Source organism: Drosophila rhopaloa, unplaced genomic scaffold (genome assembly GCF_018152115.1).
Source record: "Drosophila rhopaloa isolate 14029-0021.01 unplaced genomic scaffold, ASM1815211v1 contig_163, whole genome shotgun sequence".
NCBI lineage: Eukaryota > Metazoa > Arthropoda > Insecta > Diptera > Drosophilidae > Drosophila > Drosophila rhopaloa.
The window spans coordinates 2,130,322-2,147,733 of NW_025335043.1; the positions used below are offsets into that span (position 1 = coordinate 2,130,322).

Consider the following 17,412-nt stretch of genomic DNA (forward strand, 5'->3'; position numbering starts at 1 on the left):
GGGTATAATAATTGGTCATTTTTCGATTTAAATAGATGTATCAAATATAAAATAATAAATATTATAATATTTCATAAATATAGATATAAATATCGTCTGCGGCCTGATTGATTCGAAATTGACATATTGATATATTCTGTCAGCATTGCTACACTAGGCTACAGTTACATCTTGTCCTTTTAGACCACTGCAAGGAAAAGTGTCTCAGCTTAAAGTCCTTGTTAGCTTTCCGCCACGGCCACTTATGTGAAAATGGCGCTCCCAAACATCTGTAGAAGCGAAACTTGGTTTTTGTTGCTATAATATTATTGGCAGGATAAAAGCTAAAAGCTAACAAAAAGCTGATATATCCGAAACAATTATAGCAAGCTTTTACGATTTAACTGACTATAGCTAATAGGTCCGAAACAATCTTTATAGCGGACTGTCACATAAAAGGCCCATAACATAAAAGCATGGACGCAATCCCGTTTAATTTTTTAGCGGCTTAATTTCGGTAATAGTATTAAGAAGAAATAAGGGAGCATTACTCTACTCCTCATTTAGATCCATAGCCGTTAAAACCTCCAAATATATATATGTAAAGACTAATTTTCTCGGTATATATCCAGTGTTAACGATAATGCCCGCCATAGCTGAGCAAAATAAAGAACGATTGGACCAATTGGCTTACTGCTCACTACTTTTAGGGTAAATGGGTAAAACAATTTAATACATATACTAATTAAATAAGAAAAATAACAGAACTGAAATTCTATTCAAATAACTTTTCAGCTCTTCAAGCATTGCCAGAACTTATTTAAGCTCAGCATCAACAGAACATGGTTAATAACTAAAGTTTTTATTATTATTATCAGACTTAAAAGAATAAAAGCAACAAATGTTATTGAATGGCATCACATATTTTTAAATTCATCAAGATTGAACAAGTTTACCGGTGCATCACAAAGAGAATTTTCCAATGATCATGGCTAGGTACGCCTCTTAATGATAGCCATGTTCGCAAGTTGCAGGATGCGATTGAAATCGACCTTGACGTGGGCACGCCAGAACTTACAGCGTCCCCAAATGACGGCCGGATAGTTGGGGCTCATGATGCCGTGGAAGATGCGGGCAATGTTCCGTCCACTGAATGTGTTGTCCGGATACATGTTGATCAGGGCGTGCACGTCGTCTGTGATGCTCTCATCGGGCACATTGCTGGGCTGAAAGACAAAAGTAATATGGAAGTTAACGTCAAATAAATATTTTGTAACATGTGGTGGCAAGAAATTACCTCCACTTCTAACTCCAAGTCCTGCGGGTAGTCATTGGCAAAGTAGTTGCGCACGATAGCCTTTAATTGCTCGCCCCTATCTTGAGGAAAGTCCGCATTGCAGCACTGACCACAGGAACTGTAGGCCACCGCCGCCAATCCGTGGGCAACATACTGCAGCTGGATTAGCTGAGTGCGCTCCTGTTTCACTGATCGCGTATAGAGCGTGTCCAGAGCACTGTCGATTTCCGTTTCTGTAAAATCACCGGGGACCTTGATGCGGAATCCCAAATCATAGAAGCTCACCGTGATGGGCGATCGCTTCGGAAATCCATTTACTATTGAGGGATGGTGGTTAAGAAACTAAAAAGATCTTAAGGAACGGGGTACCAACTCACCTTTCACCCACTCCAGGTCCTTAAGTTGGTACTTTACCACGCCGCTGTTCCAACCAATTCCTGCTGCAATGTCTGTCACAGAAAACTCTATGATGTTCGAGTCCTCCTTGAAGGTCTTGTCGCGAATCTGCAAAGCAATGGCCATGGCCAAGGGTGGGCATTCCTTTGCTGCGTGCCTGTGAATGGAAGGAACAGAATTAGCAGGGAAAATACCATGTTCTACTTAAGCATTTTCATAAAGGCATTAAAAGTAAAGTACGAAATAACCATATTACTAAAAACGTTTAATAACTTTTGAACTCACTTCAGGTACTTGGGTCCACCGTATGAGATCACTTTGGCCATCACGTATGCTGAGCTGAGCACACTGATGCACCAGCGGGGATCGAGCTCCATGTAGCAGAGCAGCGTGGAAATGTTCTCCGCCGGGATGTCCAGCATCTCAACAGTTTTCTCTACAGAGAAGCCGATTTCGTGACCCGGACACACATGAACCCTCGGACCATCGCCTTCAAGGGCCATTGGAGGAGCAGCTCCCTTGGAAGCCTCCTTGTCGCAGCTGCACGGCACAAAAATCTTCTGCAGCAGCTTGCGGATCACATGCCGATCGATGGAGTTGGAGTACACATGTCGACGCAACTCACTCTGATCGCCACCCTTCGCATCCAAGAAGAGATGACAGTGAGACGGCAAGCCATCGCGACCTGCTCGTCCAATCTCCTGCACATAGCTCTCGAAATTCCTTGGCATGTTGTAATGGATCACGGCGCGAATGTCCGGCTTGTTGATGCCCATGCCGAAGGCGATGGTGGCCACCACGATGCGTAGCTCGTTGCCCATAAAGGCCTTCTGGACAGTGCGACGCCTCGAAGCCGGCATTCCGGCATGGTATGGCTCCGCCTGCCAGTTCACCCGCTTGCGCTTCTTGCCCTGATCCTGGGCTGGCTGACGCCGATCCTGCACGCAGGTTCTAATGAATCCAGCGATTCGCTCACACTCGTCTCTGCGAGTGCAGTAGATGATGATGGATTGGCAGGGCTCAAAGCTGAAACGATCGGAAAAAGTTAATGATCGTGACTCTGATGGGTTAAAATATTCACTACCGTTCGCTATTAAGTAGTTGGAGCAGCGCTGCATCTCGGTTGTGATCCTTGGACACGGACAGCACCAAATTGTCTGGCAAGGGTATGTCGCTAATAACGCCGCGCTCCCCGTCCGCGATGCCCAGATGGTTGATGATGCTCACCCTCGTGGGCAACGTAGCGGTGGCCGTAAGTCCCAGCACCGTGTGAACCCCGAGATTCTTTCGCAGCACCTTGCAGATCATCAGGTAGCTGGGACGGAAGTTGTGACTCCACTGGGACACGCAATGCGCCTCATCAATGCAGGCAAATGCAATGGGCGGCAGCTGGCGAAGAATGGCACCGAATCCCGTGGCCCGCTCCCCGGAAACCACTGCCTCCGGAGAAACCAGCAGAATATCAATTTCACCGTTGGCAATCATCTGCTGAATCTTAATGCGTTGCGGCCCCGTCTGATTGGTGTGCAGACAGTGGGCGCGCAGGAAGTGCGGCACCCCGGTCACCTGGTCCTCCATAAGCGATACCAGCGGCGAGATGACCAGCGTAATGGCTCCCAATTTGCGGCTAAACAGATAGGCGGGCAACTGGTAGCACAGAGACTTGCCACTGCCTGTGCTGAGGGTAACCAGCGAAGAGAGGCCGGAAAGGGTGCGCATGATGGCCCGATCCTGACCTGGTGGGAATAATTAAAACTATAATAATAAAGTGAAATCAAATAAAATCTTCGTCTCACCCTTCCTGAAGTTTTTGTGACCGAACATATGCAGCGCTTCCAGGACTTCGGGTGACGTGTCCTGAACAGTTCCATCCGGCAGGAGATCGTAGAGTGGCTTCACCCCGCCGTGCCGGCTGTGATTCGCAGTGGCGACGTTGGTGTCCAGGCCAGCCTGCTTGAGGAACTCCTCCGGAATTTTGTGACCAACGTAGCTTTTAATAGGCGAAGCTGCTTTCTCTTGGCTAACCGGCTGACTTAGAGAGGCTTCGACGGCTGCATCCAGTGCCTCAAAATCGATGTCCGGATCATCGCTCGACCAATCCGGCTCAGGATGCGGTTTTCCGTCCTCATCACCGCTACTGTCTGGAACTTCCTCCTCTGATTCATCTGATTCCTCACCTTGCAGAATGGCCGCATTGGCCGCCTGGGGCAGTCTTGAGATGTTGCGACTGTGAGCCACCACTGCGCCCTGGCTGGCCATCTCCTGCGCCTCGGCGAGCGTGGGGAATGGCGAGGGATCCTCCTCAAGCTGCGCAGATAAGGGCAACAGGCTGTCCCCCTTCACCTTGCACTGCTGGGCGAAATGGCCCACGCCGCCGCACTGGAAACAGGTGAGCACTCCGCCATCACAGCCACCCATGTCCATACCTGGCCCACTCAGGGCAGCCACTCGCTTTTTATGCCGCCACTGCGTCTTCTTGTACTTGCTAAAATTCACGGTCTTTTTGCCGCGCACAAATTTCTTCTTTTGGATGTTGATAGTCACAAAGTTTTCGTTTAACTTCCCAGAAGCTATTCTTTCCTCCAGTTTTTTTCGGGCAGCGGATCGCTTTTCATCCACTCGGATGTTGGATCCCTCTGCTGTTCCTGTTATGGGTCCTGCTGCAAAGGTGCTAATATAGCGCTGTGCAGTGACGTCTGCTTTTTCCAGATCCTGCTGATTAATTCGAGGAACGGAGGTTATGTCGCCTGCCTCCAACGCCAACACGTATTTAAGATCTTCCGGATTTAGAGGCTGACTCTGATCCTCTTCTTCTGGAACAGGAGGAGGTTCGGCAGCAATAGCTTTCTTAGAGCTCCTTGGCTTCTTCTCCACCTTGGGTTTCTTTTCTGCTTTGATTTTGGGTTTCTTTTCAGCTTTAGGTTTAGCTTCCGCCTTAGGTTTAGTGGTCTTCCTTTTTCCGGCTGCTTGTTTGCGCTTTGCCTTCTCTTTCTTGCCCTTCTCGGGCTCATAGGTTGCATCCGTTTCTTCGTCCGCAGAGAAATCCATTCCATATTCATCCTCTGGATCGGCGAGAGTCAACGCTTCAGGTTCCGGTTCGACTTTGTTGGTTATTTCCGCTATTTCGGCTACCTCGGAAGATCCTGCAGGGGTTGGCATAATTCTGCGACGTTTGGCGAGCTGTCGGTACTCCTGGGGCTCCGGCTCTTCCTCACTTTCAGCCACAACAGAGTCAGAATCGGAATCAGTGTCCTCCTCTACAGGGCGAGGTTTATGGCTGGGAGCAAGTGGTTTCTGAATGGATGCAGAGGGTGTCTGACTAGGGGAAACTGGTTTCTGGTTTATTATAAAACTGTTAACAGATTGCAACGGCTGTGTGGTTGCTACCGTTTCGGTCTTCACCTGCACCTGCTGTTCCTCCTTAGTAGTGGACTTTAGTTTACTTAAATCGAGATTTTTTAGTCCAAAGTTGATTTTCTTTGGTGGAGCACTATTATTATTTGCTTCTGCAAAGGGCATCTCCGCCTCAAGAGTATTCTCATTTGTATTTCGCTGCAGCCAGCCATCGTCCACCTGCGTTTTGATGGTCTCCTTACTGTGATCGCCGGCTAAAAGCGGATTAGAAGCTAGGGCCAGCTCCTTCTCCTTGTACTCCTGCGCCTTGCGTATTAGTATGGTCTCGAAATCAGGCAGCTCTTCCACCAGAGTGGAAGAAACCGAGCTGAGGGAACTGTTGGAACTAGAGGCGTTTACGGAACTGTGTGACAGCGGCTTGCGGGGATTTCGTTTGGCAAATCCGCTCGTGGATTTGAACAACTTGGCACTCAGGCTGGGTTTAAGACTAGCGGTCGTTTTAAGCGGCTTTCCCTGCGCCGGAGCGGAAAGAGAAGCCTCTAGGGGTTTTACCAGATCAGGTTGTTTCTTGCTGACCTCCTTGCCCCAGGCATTCTGGTTAATTGACAGCTCCTCCACAGCTTCGAACTTACGGATCACATGGTTCTCATCGCGATTAACTAGATTGGTGAGGACTTGCCGATTGGGCAGGTCCTGAAGATTAGAAAATGATCCTTGTTCTTGTTGCGGAATCTCCTCCAGAATGGCAGATACCTGTGGCTCCACCAGTGCGGATATATCCATCGGTAGTTGAGGTCCTCCATTTAGACTGATGTCCTGATCTAGCAGGCTCACACCCAGATCACTGGCCTGCGACATCTCCAAGATATCGTATCCATCCTCGCTGAGCACATCGTTCAGAGTTTCCTCTAGGAATGAGGTCTTCAGTTTGTAGTACATCTTGTAGGAGTCGCGAATCTCCTGGCTGGCCTCCCGAATATCATACTGCCACAAGAGATCAAGAAATTAGCTTATTTTAACAATAGTATTATCCAGATCCCAATCTCACCTTCGATGGAACCCTCCCATTCTTCTTCTTGAAATCCTTTTCCCACAACTTGACACGCAGCTTGTATTTCTGGTATTTAATCTTAAACACCGAATCGTCCATATCGGTGGACGTTTTAAATTGTTTTTTATATTAATAAACAAACATTTGGAGCAAGATTTTAGCAACTAATAAACCAACACAATGGCAGCTGTTTTCGCTGAGCGCGCGCTTTTTCGTCGCCCTTGCCAGATCGATGCCGATACAAGAGAGTTGCCATACTGTCGCACATGGAAACACCGTTCTAAAATACAGTAAATATAGCTTAACGGCTTTACTTCGAAAACAAATTGCTTTAATTATTCTATTGTATAAATTATAGCTCTTAAAGACTAAATTTTTTTTAATTTACGAAATAAAGTCATAAAGTCAACTGTAATGTTTCTTTTTCATTATTTAAAATTTTTGGTTTTGATAGGTTTCTAGGATTATTTAAAAAAATATGTTTTATATTATCTTGTGTAAAAATAGATACAATAAATACTTTCTGCATGATTTTATTCAATCTAATTTTATTAGATGTTTTAATTTAATTTATATTTAACCACATCAAAAAATAATTTTCCTGTTTCAAGATTTTGAACTGAGATTTGAGCGATTTTTCGCAGAACTGAGAGTTATGTCGGACTGTTAGTAGGCGTATATTTTGACCAAAATACAGTGAATGTCAGCTATAAGCTCAACCGGAAACCAGCATTCAATACACATCAAAATTCTATAGATATTGCTGCGCATTTTATTCAGTTTGTGTTCGTTTTGTTTTCTGTAGTAAAAAATATCCAAGCTTGGCCGTTGCAAAATGCAGTTCTCACAATAATGCTGGGTAAGTGACTCGCAATGGGTTTCCCTCGCTGGAATAACTGAAGATAAAGGTAATAGCTACATGGATATGGATAGGAGCCAAGCAAAGCAGCCGCACAGGACTTCCAGCGGGGTGGACAAAGCGGAGGGGGGAGAGCGGCGAAAGGCAGGGCGAGAATGTAAACATAGGCGTTGAGGTGACTACATGAGTATCAGGGCAATCTCCTCCGGCTGCATCGATGGACAGCGCCAGTTGTACAGGTAGTACTGCAGGTTGCCATCCCCGGCACCGAACTTCAGCGGCGCAAAGTACTTCTTGTTCTCCATTAGATCGAGGGCATTATACACGTCCATCTGGACATTGCGGGCTGAGATCAGTGCATCGTTCATCAGGTCCAGCCAGGGCGTCTTCGTGGACACATTGTAAAAGGAATAGGCGGCGCGCACGGTCTTGTGCACCGGATGGTGCATCACCGACGAGGGCAGGCAGTAGTAGCTGGTCAGATCAGTGATGTTGCCCTTCTCGTCGGCCACCACGAAGCAGTCAATGATGCCTTCCTTGGGGGTAAACCAATGGCGGAACTCTTCCTTGCTAAAAACCGGGCTCAGCTTAAACCTCTTCAAATAGTCCTCCAACAACTTGTGGGCCTTGTCCATGTCCTTGGCCGTGATCCGGCGATAGCCCTTTGTCTTGGGCTGATCAGGCAGTTTGTACAGCTTCATGGTGCGCTGCATGGTCATGTTGCGGGCCAGATGCGAGAAACGCACGTCCACCAACTTTTTGGGATTGAGGGAGCGGTGCCAATAGCGACAGGTGGCCACCGGCGTGGGCAGCACCACACCAGCCGTGTAGGCCGCCTGAAATATCCCCGTCAAATTGACGCGACGTGTGATTTCACGGATCAGCACTGGAGCCACCCGCTTGCTGCGCAACTTCTTGTGAACGCACAAGAAGTTGATGTCTACTACCTTAAGCACCTTGTCGGAAGACTTCAGCTTGCTGGGAATAGCCGAAATGAAGCCCACCAGTTTGCCGGACTTCTCCACCCGCACGCCCACATGCCAGTCACGTTTCCAACCCGGGGGCTGGAGCGACCACTTGAGGAATTCCGGCTGGTAGTCGAACCGAAACATGGCATCATCGTCCTCCACGTAGTTCTCATTAAGGAGCGTGTACAGCTCCTTGAGGTCGTTGGCATCGGTCAGGTCAAGAGTCACCCACTTGAAGCCACCGGGCAGAGTGTATGGCTCCGCCCGGATCTCACTGACCTCCTTGTTCGGTTCGATGCACTCGTTGGTGGTCACCTGCTCGTCCAGCTTTGTGACCGGCTGTGTGGACCAGAAGGCAAACTTCTTGGCCATCTGGCGGGTGCTGGCCATCGCATCGGATACGGCCTGTAGCAAGGCCTGCTTGCCTGAAAAAGAAACGGAGGAAGTATCGATTTTAATAAACTATTAAACTTGCTAACCCTTCCCAATAAATAGTTATATTACCCTCGAATTGTTGTCACTTAAATGAAATGTGTCGAATGAAAAATATAAGGGGAAATGACAGTAAACTAGTTTAACAAGCATAGCCTGCTGTCTTACACCCCAAATTGGGGTGTTTACACATTTACCAAACATGATATCATGAAATCAACGAAGGTTGACTGTTTATTTTCCGAAAGGTAAATTTTAGTTTAGTTTATTGTCTTCGGTCATTTTTAAAACTTATTTATAATTAGATGTTATCTTACAAAATCTATCAGCATTCTTATTTTGTTCTTAAAGCAGATGTTTGTAGATGAGCTTACAGTAAGCAATATTACAAACTTTATAGAACGATTCAGTGATGTTAAAAAAAAAAGAATTTATGATTCATTACTTATTCATTGTTTGGCACAAGCTTATCTTCCAATTATTGTTGTTGTAAAATAAACGGTTGTAAAAGTTTAAAAAATTGAAACAAATCACTATTTCTCTTACTTCAAGTTAAGTTCAAGTTAAAGTCGTTTGACTGTAGTCCCCGACCGAACCTAACCTCATTTGCCAGCCCCAAGGAGGTGCCTCAAAAAAGGCTTTTTCTGCCGTTCGGTACACTTACTTGCATCCGCGGACACTGAAGCCGCATTCTTGGCTCCATCCGCCTGCTCCGAATCCTCATTTCCGGCTATATTCGACGTTCCCGTATCCTGGATCTTTAAGCCGGCAACAACCTTCTCGAGCATTTCCTCCGAGGCGACAGCCACCTCCTTGACCTTCTGCTTTAGCTCCTGGCCGGCCTGGTCGTCCGCATTTTCGTTCGGCATGGTCCGCACAGTATTTCTGTTTAAATAGCTTGGCAAATTATAATTGCAATGAAATCGCAAAACTATAAGCAGCTGACTCAAAAAGCAGTGTGCCCGACGGCAGTCAAAGCTGAAAGCTCGCACCGGGTACCGGGTTAAATGCGAACCGGTTAATTTGTTAACATTATTATTTAAAATGTCAGCAATAAGGAATCAAAACTGCAAAAGCTATTTACTAAGAAGTTGTATTTTTCATGATTTTGAGGAGTGTGCATCTTACGCCCGCCCATTTTAAATGGCATTTACGACATATTACTTTTAAATTGAAGAACAGCAAGATAAGTTCATTTTAATTAAATTGGCTTGCAAAGATGGCTACAAAATTTAAAATAGACTGAATATAAAATTCGAATTTTATTAAAACCAAATGTAATTTATGTAAATATTTGTTTAAATTGCCACCTTTAATAAATAAATAAATGTTTCAAAATTGTTAAGAATTTAGGTCAGTTAGCTAATCCTTAAATGCTTTAATGAAGCTCTTAGTCATTAAGTGATTAGATTATTTGTTATATAGTTATTTTTCTGTTATTTTAATGAGGCGCAAACTTTGTTAAAATGTTCGAATTTTATTAAAAGCAAATGTAATTTATGTAAACATTTGTTTAAATTGCCACCTTTAATAAATAAATAAATGTTTCAAAATTGTTAAGCACTTAGGTCAGTTAGCTTATCCTTAAATGATTTAATGAAGCTCTTAGTTATTAAGTGATTAGATTATTTGTTATATAGTTATTTTTCCGTTATTTTAATATAGGGCGCGAGCTTTGTTAAAAGTTTATTGGCGATAGACTAAAATAGCTGTTGGGATTTAGTTAACGCCAACTGGCCACTCTGGTTGCCGTATTGTTTATATAGTTGCAATAGCTTAGCCGAACAAGAATGCAATGTGGCGATATCAGTTGCTGATAAGCACTGGGACCCTGCAACACACAACCTCCAAATCCACATCCGCCTCCGCCACCCGACGACAATGACGGCCACCAAGAAGCGCCTGAAGATTGTGGCGGCCGCCTTGCTGGTCATCCTGTTCCTGGTCTACCTATACCGGGCGATCAGCGTTTCGGCGGGCGGGATGTCCTCCATTTCCGCCGGCGAGGAGGTTCAGGCCCGCTGGCCACCCACGGAGAGCCCTCTGCAGAGAAGCCTTCAGATGGCCTACGAAGAGCAAAATTTACTGATCCGCGAGCAAAAGGCCGAACTGCAGCGCACTAGGGAGCAGCTTGCCCAGTTGGAGGAGCAGATTCGTAGTCTGCAGACCAGTACACCGCGAAAGTACCGGAAGGTTAAGTACCTCAACTACAAGAACCGCAAACGCATCCTGATCACTGGAGGAGCAGGCTTCGTGGGCTCCCACCTGGTGGACGACTTGATGGTCCAGGGTCACGAAGTCATCGTGGTGGACAACTTCTTCACGGGACGCAAGCGGAATGTGGAGCACTGGCTGGGACACGAAAACTTCGAGCTCATCCACCACGACATTGTAAATCCTCTGTTCATAGAGATTGATGAGATTTACCACCTGGCTTCGCCAGCCTCGCCCCCGCACTACATGTACAATCCGGTTAAGACCATCAAGACCAACACCATGGGTACCATCAATGTGCTGGGTGGGTAGTATTTTTAATAAGATATAGTTGAATTTTTTTTTTGATTAATTCAACTTTTTAAAAAGGACTGGCCAAGCGTGTGATGGCAAAAGTTCTGATAGCAAGCACTTCGGAGGTTTACGGAGATCCCACGGTGCATCCGCAACCTGAGACCTACTGGGGCCATGTGAATCCCATCGGACCAAGGGCTTGCTACGACGAGGGAAAGCGCGTCTCCGAGACTCTGAGCTATGCGTATGCCAAACAGGTGAACCCCTCATCCATATCTATATTAAAAACTTTTTTATACCTAGCCTTTGTTTCGTATGATATTGCTATCAGTGCGAAAATAATTTCTTTTCGACTGACTTTTCCTAATCGTACAAAATTCAAATTTAATTTGCTTTTTTTTTATCAAACAATAGACCTCTTTGTTAATACAACTTATACATTCAATATCTAATGTTGATTAAATAATATTTACCATTTTAGACAAAGAAAAGATTAATGGTCACAAAAAAAAAAATTATAACTTTTTTCGTGTTGAAGAAAGGCAATTCATTAAAAAATGTCTTTTGATACACTACAAATATTTTTTAAACTGCAGTAATTTTCGTGATTTAAGTATTAATTCAAATAATATTTCCAAAATTAAAAAAATTTAAATAGCGAACCGAAAACCACATTCCTTAAAAGGAAAACAGAAATATAGCAGATCTTTCTTGATTCGATCGGTAGCTGGTCATTAAATGATCTCAATTGGAATGCCATTAATTGGTGTTCTGCTTCGCTGCTTGTCACGAGATAAGATTTCCACATTTCTCGATCTCTGCCGGGAATCTGACTTTCATACTAATTGATTTTGTCTGGTATCTGTATCGTTAGGAAAAGGTTCAAGTGCGCGTGGCGCGCATCTTTAACACTTACGGACCCAGGATGCACATGAACGATGGACGTGTGGTGTCCAACTTTATACTCCAGGCGCTTAGAAATGAAACCATCACGGTGTATGGAAATGGCAAGCAAACCCGCTCCTTTCAGTACGTTTCGGATCTGGTGGATGGAATGATAGCCTTAATGGGATCCAACTTCACACAGCCGGTGAATTTGGGCAATCCTGTGGAGCAGACTATCGGCGAATTTGCCGAGATCATCAAGCAACTGGTCGGCGGGCCCAGTGTGATAAAGCAAACGAAAGCCATGGAAGACGACCCGCAGCGCAGAAAACCGGACATAACGCGTGCCCGGCAGTATCTCCAATGGGAACCAAAGGTTCCCCTTGAAACTGGACTGCAGCGGACCATCTCCTACTTTCGAAACGAACTAGCGCGCAGCGACCGTTTCCAGGAAAGCTCCAACAAGTACTTCGATACACCGTAGAATTAATTGGGATTAGCTTTAGTTAATGATGATGCAAAGTCTCTAGTCTGCAAATGTAAATATGACCATCGATAGCACTAATTGTAAGCCTTTAGGACCACGCGAAATTTTTAAGGTCATGAGCATGGTTCTTTTTGTGAAGTTTTGAACGTAGGGTTTGTTGTAAGAAACTGGGAGCCAATGGTGTACAAATGCGATCAAATTTATAGCACTGAAATTAGGGAATATCATTTGAAGTGTTGAATAAATTCACATTTATTGAATCACATTTAAACCATCTAAAATAACATTAACTTTTCTGAACAGACAAGTAGAGCCTAACGAGAAAACCCAAACGAAAACTAAAATTCTGAGAATTATAAAGGAATTCCACAAAAGACTTAACTAAAGGAAACTGTTTTAGGTCTTTACAAACATTAGTAATTTAATTATTTTATTGTATAAGTCTCTAAAGTGCTATTTTGTTTGACCGCATGTGCACCACATAAACAACAAAATCACTGGGGCATATGCAACTAAAAAACCGTATAATCGTTCGTAATAAATTTTCTACAAAGTAGAAATGAGCCCGAATTTCATCAGAAGGTTATGAATAGCATATCAAAACCAGTGAGAATTAATTTGAACAAATTATTGGAGAACTGTGACTCATTTACAATTCGTGGTGGACAAAAAACACCTGTATGCGCCTTTATCCAGTGTTAACACGCCCCGATTCTAGGCTTAAGTAGGTTTTTGAGTTGCTGTAATTGGTAGGCCATTAAAAAGAGGTTTTTCTCTGCAAACTAATCTAACCCGACAAGTATTTTACTATCTATGTACATGGCTTATCCTACGCTTAATCTACGCCAGTATACGTCCAACTTAAGACTATATTTGCACCTTTGCTAATCAGCTAGATCAACTAGATTGGCCGTCCGCATAATTTGTTTCACCTGGCCAGCGGCTCGAGCATCTCGAGAAAAAGTTTCTTCATGGTGATTACCTCATCCCGTGCGATTCCTCGCCAGAAGCGCCGCAGGATGTCATCCGCCTGTCGCAGCGAAGGCAGCAGCAGTAGCAACTGTTGCTGATGCGATACCGCCGAAGAATGACGCAGCAAATAGACAACGTCGTTAAGGGAATTTAGAATCGTATCGCGAAAGGCGCGTAGTGAACTCTGGTCATCCAGCAGAATGTCGCAGTTGGCCAGAAGCAGCGCCTTTAGCAAGTAGTACTCCTCCCTTCGTGGCGAAATCCTCTCCATGCGTTGCGCGATCTGCACACAGTGGTAGTAGAACTCAGTGTAGCCGCACTCCTTGGCTAATAGCTCATCCATCCAGACATCCGTGGCGAAGCACAGTTTGCCATTAAACGGCAGTGAACGGAAGGTCAGCTGAAGGGTTAGGATCTCCGCCCAAGACACCTGGAGCAACTTCATCTGGTCGTTAAGGGGTAGCTCTATAAAGCCAGGTATCTGTTTGGCCCAACCAATCACGCTCACTAGCTCCTTATCGTAAATATCGCTCAAAACGCTTAGTATCTCATTGGGGTCATTGTTATTGTTGTTCTGGAAAATGCAAGTGCCATTGGGCGTGACTCCAACGTTGGACTCAAGTTTGATACTGCCCGAAGAGGAGGACGCCTCATCATTCGCAATGGTAGTCGTGTGTACTTGCGGTGGCGGCGTTTGGACGCTCAAAGCATCCGGTTCGTAGGAGTTGAGCACCTCCAGGATTTTTACATCGCACAGCGAGGTGGTGTTGGATTGGTAGAGCAGCTGCATGGTCTGGTAAGAGTTTGAGACGGGATTCCGTCGGTACTTCTGCCGCCCACCACGCACTCGATCCAAACGCACGCCCTCCTGATTTAGAAGAATTTAAGAAGCAATAAGTACTTAATAGTTCCATCTTGGGAATCAGATCTTACCTTGAGCATGCCCATTAGCAGGCACTTTTGGAAGCGACACGCCTGACAGGCCTTGCGCCTCCGCTTGTTAATCTCGCACTCGTTGTTTGCCGGGCAAGTGTACTCGATGTTGCCCTGGATGGTGCGTTTGAAGAATGCTTTGCAGGCCTCGCAGCTGGCCACGCCATAGTGGAATCCACTGGCCACATCCCCACAAACTAGACACAACCGGCGAAGCTCATCCCTTACGGATCCGGATCCTGTTCCAGCACTCGCATTGCTAGCATTACCTCCACTGGTACCACCACCTCCTCCTCCGCCACTGGTGCCGCTGCCCGCTCCGCCGCCCTTAAGACTATCGCCATCGTTGCTGAGGGATACGTTATGCAGATCGCAGGAAAGGGAGGTTGTCGAGCTGCAGAGCTGTCTCTCGGGTGAAACCGAGGGTGAGGACTTCATGCCGTTTGTACCACTTTGTTGGGCCGTTGACTTGGAAGTGGGACTGAAGCAGGAGGCTCCGCCGCCCGCTGAAGAAGTGTCCACCTCCTGCTTGATGTGCAAGATACCGACGCCGTCGGACATATTCGAGCCTTGACTGTCGAAGAAAAAAGTGGGTAAGGTTACATTAAATAAACACACTTATTTAAACGAGATCTATAAGTTTGTATTACCACCCAAACCCCTGAGGTCTAGAACCATTCTTCATGCTAAACTAAAAAAAGGTTTTTAAGTACAAGCAAAAGCATTAAGACTTTAATACTTAAGAATGGAATAGGTATATATACCTTTAATATCGCAACATCAAATTCATTGCACGCTCTTTGCATTTTTTTACCCCAAAAATCAGTGACATATTTAGAACTAAAGGGTTAAAAATGTGGGAAACACGTTCAAATTCGCCAACTCACCGCGATAGGGATCGCTTTTGCTAAATGTCAAATAGTACACATTGCACAGTGGTAAGCATTGCCACAAAAGAGGGTTAGTTTAAAATTACAGTTATTATCAGCACTTATCAATGATTTCCGACTTTGCTCTACTATGACGGCTAGTCGCACAAAACTTGGTCGCTGAATGCTTAATGAATGCAAAATGTAATTGTAATTAAGCCCCGCCTAAGCAAAAACAACAGTAAACATAGTGCACTGGGTTGCGATCCCCAATCCAGAGTATATTCATCCAAAAGTCGTAGTCGTACCCTTCTCCCGCGTAGAACTTCATCGGTGGTCGTGGAAAAGTACGGAACAGAACTGAACTTAACAAACCGAACAGCGTACTGGTAGTGCGATAACGGTACTGTGCGTGGAGTACCTTCCAGCTAACGGTACTACAAATCACGACGCACAGTGCTGACATTGATTAGGCAGAAGCGAAATACATTTAAAAGCCGAACATTCAGAACATCAAAAATCAAATACCCTTCAATTTACTCAGAAATGTTAGTTCTAATTATCTTAAGTTATCTTCAGATATTGTTGATAAAAATTCAATTAATTTATGTTATTTTAAACATTTTTAATTTATTTATTTATATAAAGCTAACTTAAGCTTTAAAACTCTAAGCATAATAATTAATTATCAATTAGCAAAAATTCCGCTCGCTTAGGATGTCAGTAATATTTTTTTTAAGCAATTTTATTTTGTATGAATGAGTTGAGCTTTTTGAAGAAATTAAATGATTTCAGATGTTTTCGTGGAAGGGATTGCTATAATATTGGCTGGGTTGTTGAAAAGGAAGGACGTTGCTCTATGTGTATTTTTGATCAATCGTAATAAAAGATTTTGTCAAGCTTGTTTAAATTTGTAATCGTTGCAATAAGCTAATTTTAAGTTCATACGTTGAGTTCTTCAGATTTTAGATATTTTTTATAAAAATTTAAATTTTAATTTTCAATGTTTTACCTTTTAGAAACTAATATGACATCAATATTGGGAAGTGACCGGTTATGGTTTTCTTTATTTGCATCATAATGTTTAATGATGTTATTTTAATAAAAAATTTGTAATGTTTAAAAATATTCGGTTGAAATTTTTATAGTCAAATAGTCATATATTTCTATTCCGTAAGATAAAGTCAATGCAACTATCACAGACCTTATTCAAAAGGAAATTTTATATTGAAATGCATATTTTGTAAATCCAAAACCTAGTGTGTAGCAAAGTCCCGATCAGAACGACAACGACTCCACTAAAGGGTATAAAACGCGCGCTGGCAAAGACAATGGGGGGCAGTAGTGGTATATTAGGTAGACAGACGGCGGACGACATCAGCCAGGTTGCAGATGAAAGATAAGCATAGGCACTCTTTCCTTATCAGCCGCTGGGTAGCCCGAAGCCAGGCGATTACAGCCCAAGGTGGGCCTGTCCCTATCTGTTTACATACTTACATAAAATAGTTTAGAGGATCTTTTGTGTAATCAGCTCTACTTCAGCGCGGCGACGTCAATACATATCGGCCTGCTCTACCGTCTGTATGTATGTATTTATTTTGGTCCGATTCGAGCACCTTGTTATTGTTACTACTATTGTTTTCGTTTGTCTGCATCTTTCGAAATTCGAGTCTTTCGTGTTTATTTATTATACGTTTTCACAGCATTTATAACTGACATCGTGGCTTCTGACGACCAATTTAATGCACTTTCCATAAGAATGTGCGAGCGATGCAGGCAGCATCTGCATCGATTTTATGCGTCTGGATTGGGATTAAGCACTAAGTCAAGGCACGAAATGTTTTTTTGCACAGGCACACGTCACGTTTTTTGAACGCTTTCTATTGTCCGCATCCTGTTTCCGCTGGATTTCGCACAGATATTTGCATATTGGAAAGATTGAAATGTAATTTTATTTTTTTTGTGAACCAGAACGGACGAGGGCTGGAAGTCACTAGACTACCTCGCCAGGGATGGCGATGCTGCTGGTTCGTGTTCATGAATCGGTGGCTTGGTTCCCTGTCATCGGTCTTAAAATTTATAAGCTATTTAATAAAATATTCCATTTAAATATATAATTAAAATTATTTAACTTATTATTTACATTTTGCAAAACAAACTTATAGATAAAACTAAGGAAGACCCTATTAAATATATAAATGTGCCTAATAGCTTATAACTTTTAAAAGTCTATGTATTTTAAACACTAATACCGTACTTTGTAGTAACATTGTTCTAAGCACCAGAATTTTTAGGTCGCCCCTAAATCACTTGATATTTTGTACTTTGATTTGAAATTATTTTTGGAAAATTTTTTAAGAATATTAGGTGAAATTCTTTTTAAATTTTAAATATATTATAAACTTATTTAACTAGCTCGAAG

General features: G+C 43.8%; 4 protein-coding genes across 6 annotated transcripts; 1 reads left to right on the forward strand and 3 right to left on the reverse strand.

The window, feature by feature from the left end:
* Positions 1-887: 887 nt before the first annotated feature.
* LOC108037103 (ATP-dependent DNA helicase Q4) lies at positions 888-6,295 on the reverse strand. The gene is made up of 7 exons (XM_017113578.2): positions 6,075-6,295; positions 3,469-6,010; positions 2,757-3,408; positions 1,958-2,698; positions 1,654-1,829; positions 1,277-1,593; positions 888-1,205 (listed from the first exon to the last, which is right to left on the reverse strand). Exons 1-7 carry the CDS (start codon positions 6,174-6,176, stop codon positions 972-974), a joined length of 4,764 nt encoding a protein of 1,587 aa, XP_016969067.2. The 5' UTR covers positions 6,177-6,295; the 3' UTR covers positions 888-971.
* A 531-nt stretch (positions 6,296-6,826) lies between these two features.
* LOC108037112 (glycylpeptide N-tetradecanoyltransferase) lies at positions 6,827-9,295 on the reverse strand. The gene is made up of 2 exons (XM_017113592.2): positions 9,001-9,295; positions 6,827-8,329 (listed from the first exon to the last, which is right to left on the reverse strand). The coding sequence occupies exons 1-2, from the start codon at positions 9,203-9,205 to the stop codon at positions 7,116-7,118; spliced, it is 1,419 nt and encodes a 472-aa protein (XP_016969081.1). The 5' UTR covers positions 9,206-9,295; the 3' UTR covers positions 6,827-7,115.
* Positions 9,296-10,032: 737 nt separating this feature from the next.
* Positions 10,033-13,007, forward strand: LOC108037102 (UDP-glucuronic acid decarboxylase 1). Its single transcript, XM_017113577.2, has 3 exons — positions 10,033-10,854; positions 10,920-11,101; positions 11,719-13,007. Exons 1-3 carry the CDS (start codon positions 10,218-10,220, stop codon positions 12,211-12,213), a joined length of 1,314 nt encoding a protein of 437 aa, XP_016969066.1. The 5' UTR covers positions 10,033-10,217; the 3' UTR covers positions 12,214-13,007.
* Positions 12,942-16,996, reverse strand: LOC108037101 (steroid hormone receptor ERR2). Of its 3 annotated transcripts, none has more exons than XM_017113575.1 (3): positions 16,488-16,996; positions 14,122-14,695; positions 12,942-14,056 (listed from the first exon to the last, which is right to left on the reverse strand). In XM_017113575.1, the coding sequence occupies exons 2-3, from the start codon at positions 14,680-14,682 to the stop codon at positions 13,145-13,147; spliced, it is 1,473 nt and encodes a 490-aa protein (XP_016969064.1). In that variant the 5' UTR covers positions 14,683-14,695; positions 16,488-16,996; the 3' UTR covers positions 12,942-13,144. The 3 variants fall into 3 exon arrangements, with proteins under 3 accessions (XP_016969064.1, XP_016969063.1, XP_016969065.1); XM_017113574.1 differs by lacking the exon at positions 16,488-16,996 and adding an exon at positions 15,299-15,397; XM_017113576.2 differs by lacking the exon at positions 16,488-16,996 and adding an exon at positions 15,009-15,251.
* Positions 16,997-17,412: the final 416 nt, after the last annotated feature.

Bases quoted from the DNA above. Each gene is read 5' to 3' on its own strand.
- LOC108037102 (XM_017113577.2), top strand. From the start codon at position 10,218: ATGACGGCCACCAAGAAGCGCCTGAAGATTGTGGCGGCCGCCTTGCTG. The intron at 10,855-10,919 runs GTGGGTAGTATT...CTTTTTAAAAAG, and splicing joins GGGTACCATCAATGTGCTGG to GACTGGCCAAGCGTGTGATG. The intron at 11,102-11,718 runs GTGAACCCCTCA...CTGTATCGTTAG, and splicing joins GCTATGCGTATGCCAAACAG to GAAAAGGTTCAAGTGCGCGT.
- LOC108037112 (XM_017113592.2), bottom strand. From the start codon at position 9,205: ATGCCGAACGAAAATGCGGACGACCAGGCCGGCCAGGAGCTAAAGCAG. The intron at 8,330-9,000 runs GTAAGTGTACCG...TTTCTTTTTCAG, and splicing joins TTCAGTGTCCGCGGATGCAA to GCAAGCAGGCCTTGCTACAG.
- LOC108037103 (XM_017113578.2), bottom strand. From the start codon at position 6,176: ATGGACGATTCGGTGTTTAAGATTAAATACCAGAAATACAAGCTGCGT. The intron at 6,011-6,074 runs GTGAGATTGGGA...CTCTTGTGGCAG, and splicing joins ATGGGAGGGTTCCATCGAAG to TATGATATTCGGGAGGCCAG. The intron at 1,830-1,957 runs GTGAGTTCAAAA...TTCCATTCACAG, and splicing joins GGTGGACCCAAGTACCTGAA to GCACGCAGCAAAGGAATGCC.
- LOC108037101 (XM_017113574.1), bottom strand. From the start codon at position 15,321: ATGAAGTTCTACGCGGGAGAAGG. The intron at 14,696-15,298 runs GTACGACTACGA...TTTCTTCGACAG, and splicing joins AAGTTCTACGCGGGAGAAGG to TCAAGGCTCGAATATGTCCG. The intron at 14,057-14,121 runs GTAAGATCTGAT...CTTCTAAATCAG, and splicing joins TGCTAATGGGCATGCTCAAG to GAGGGCGTGCGTTTGGATCG.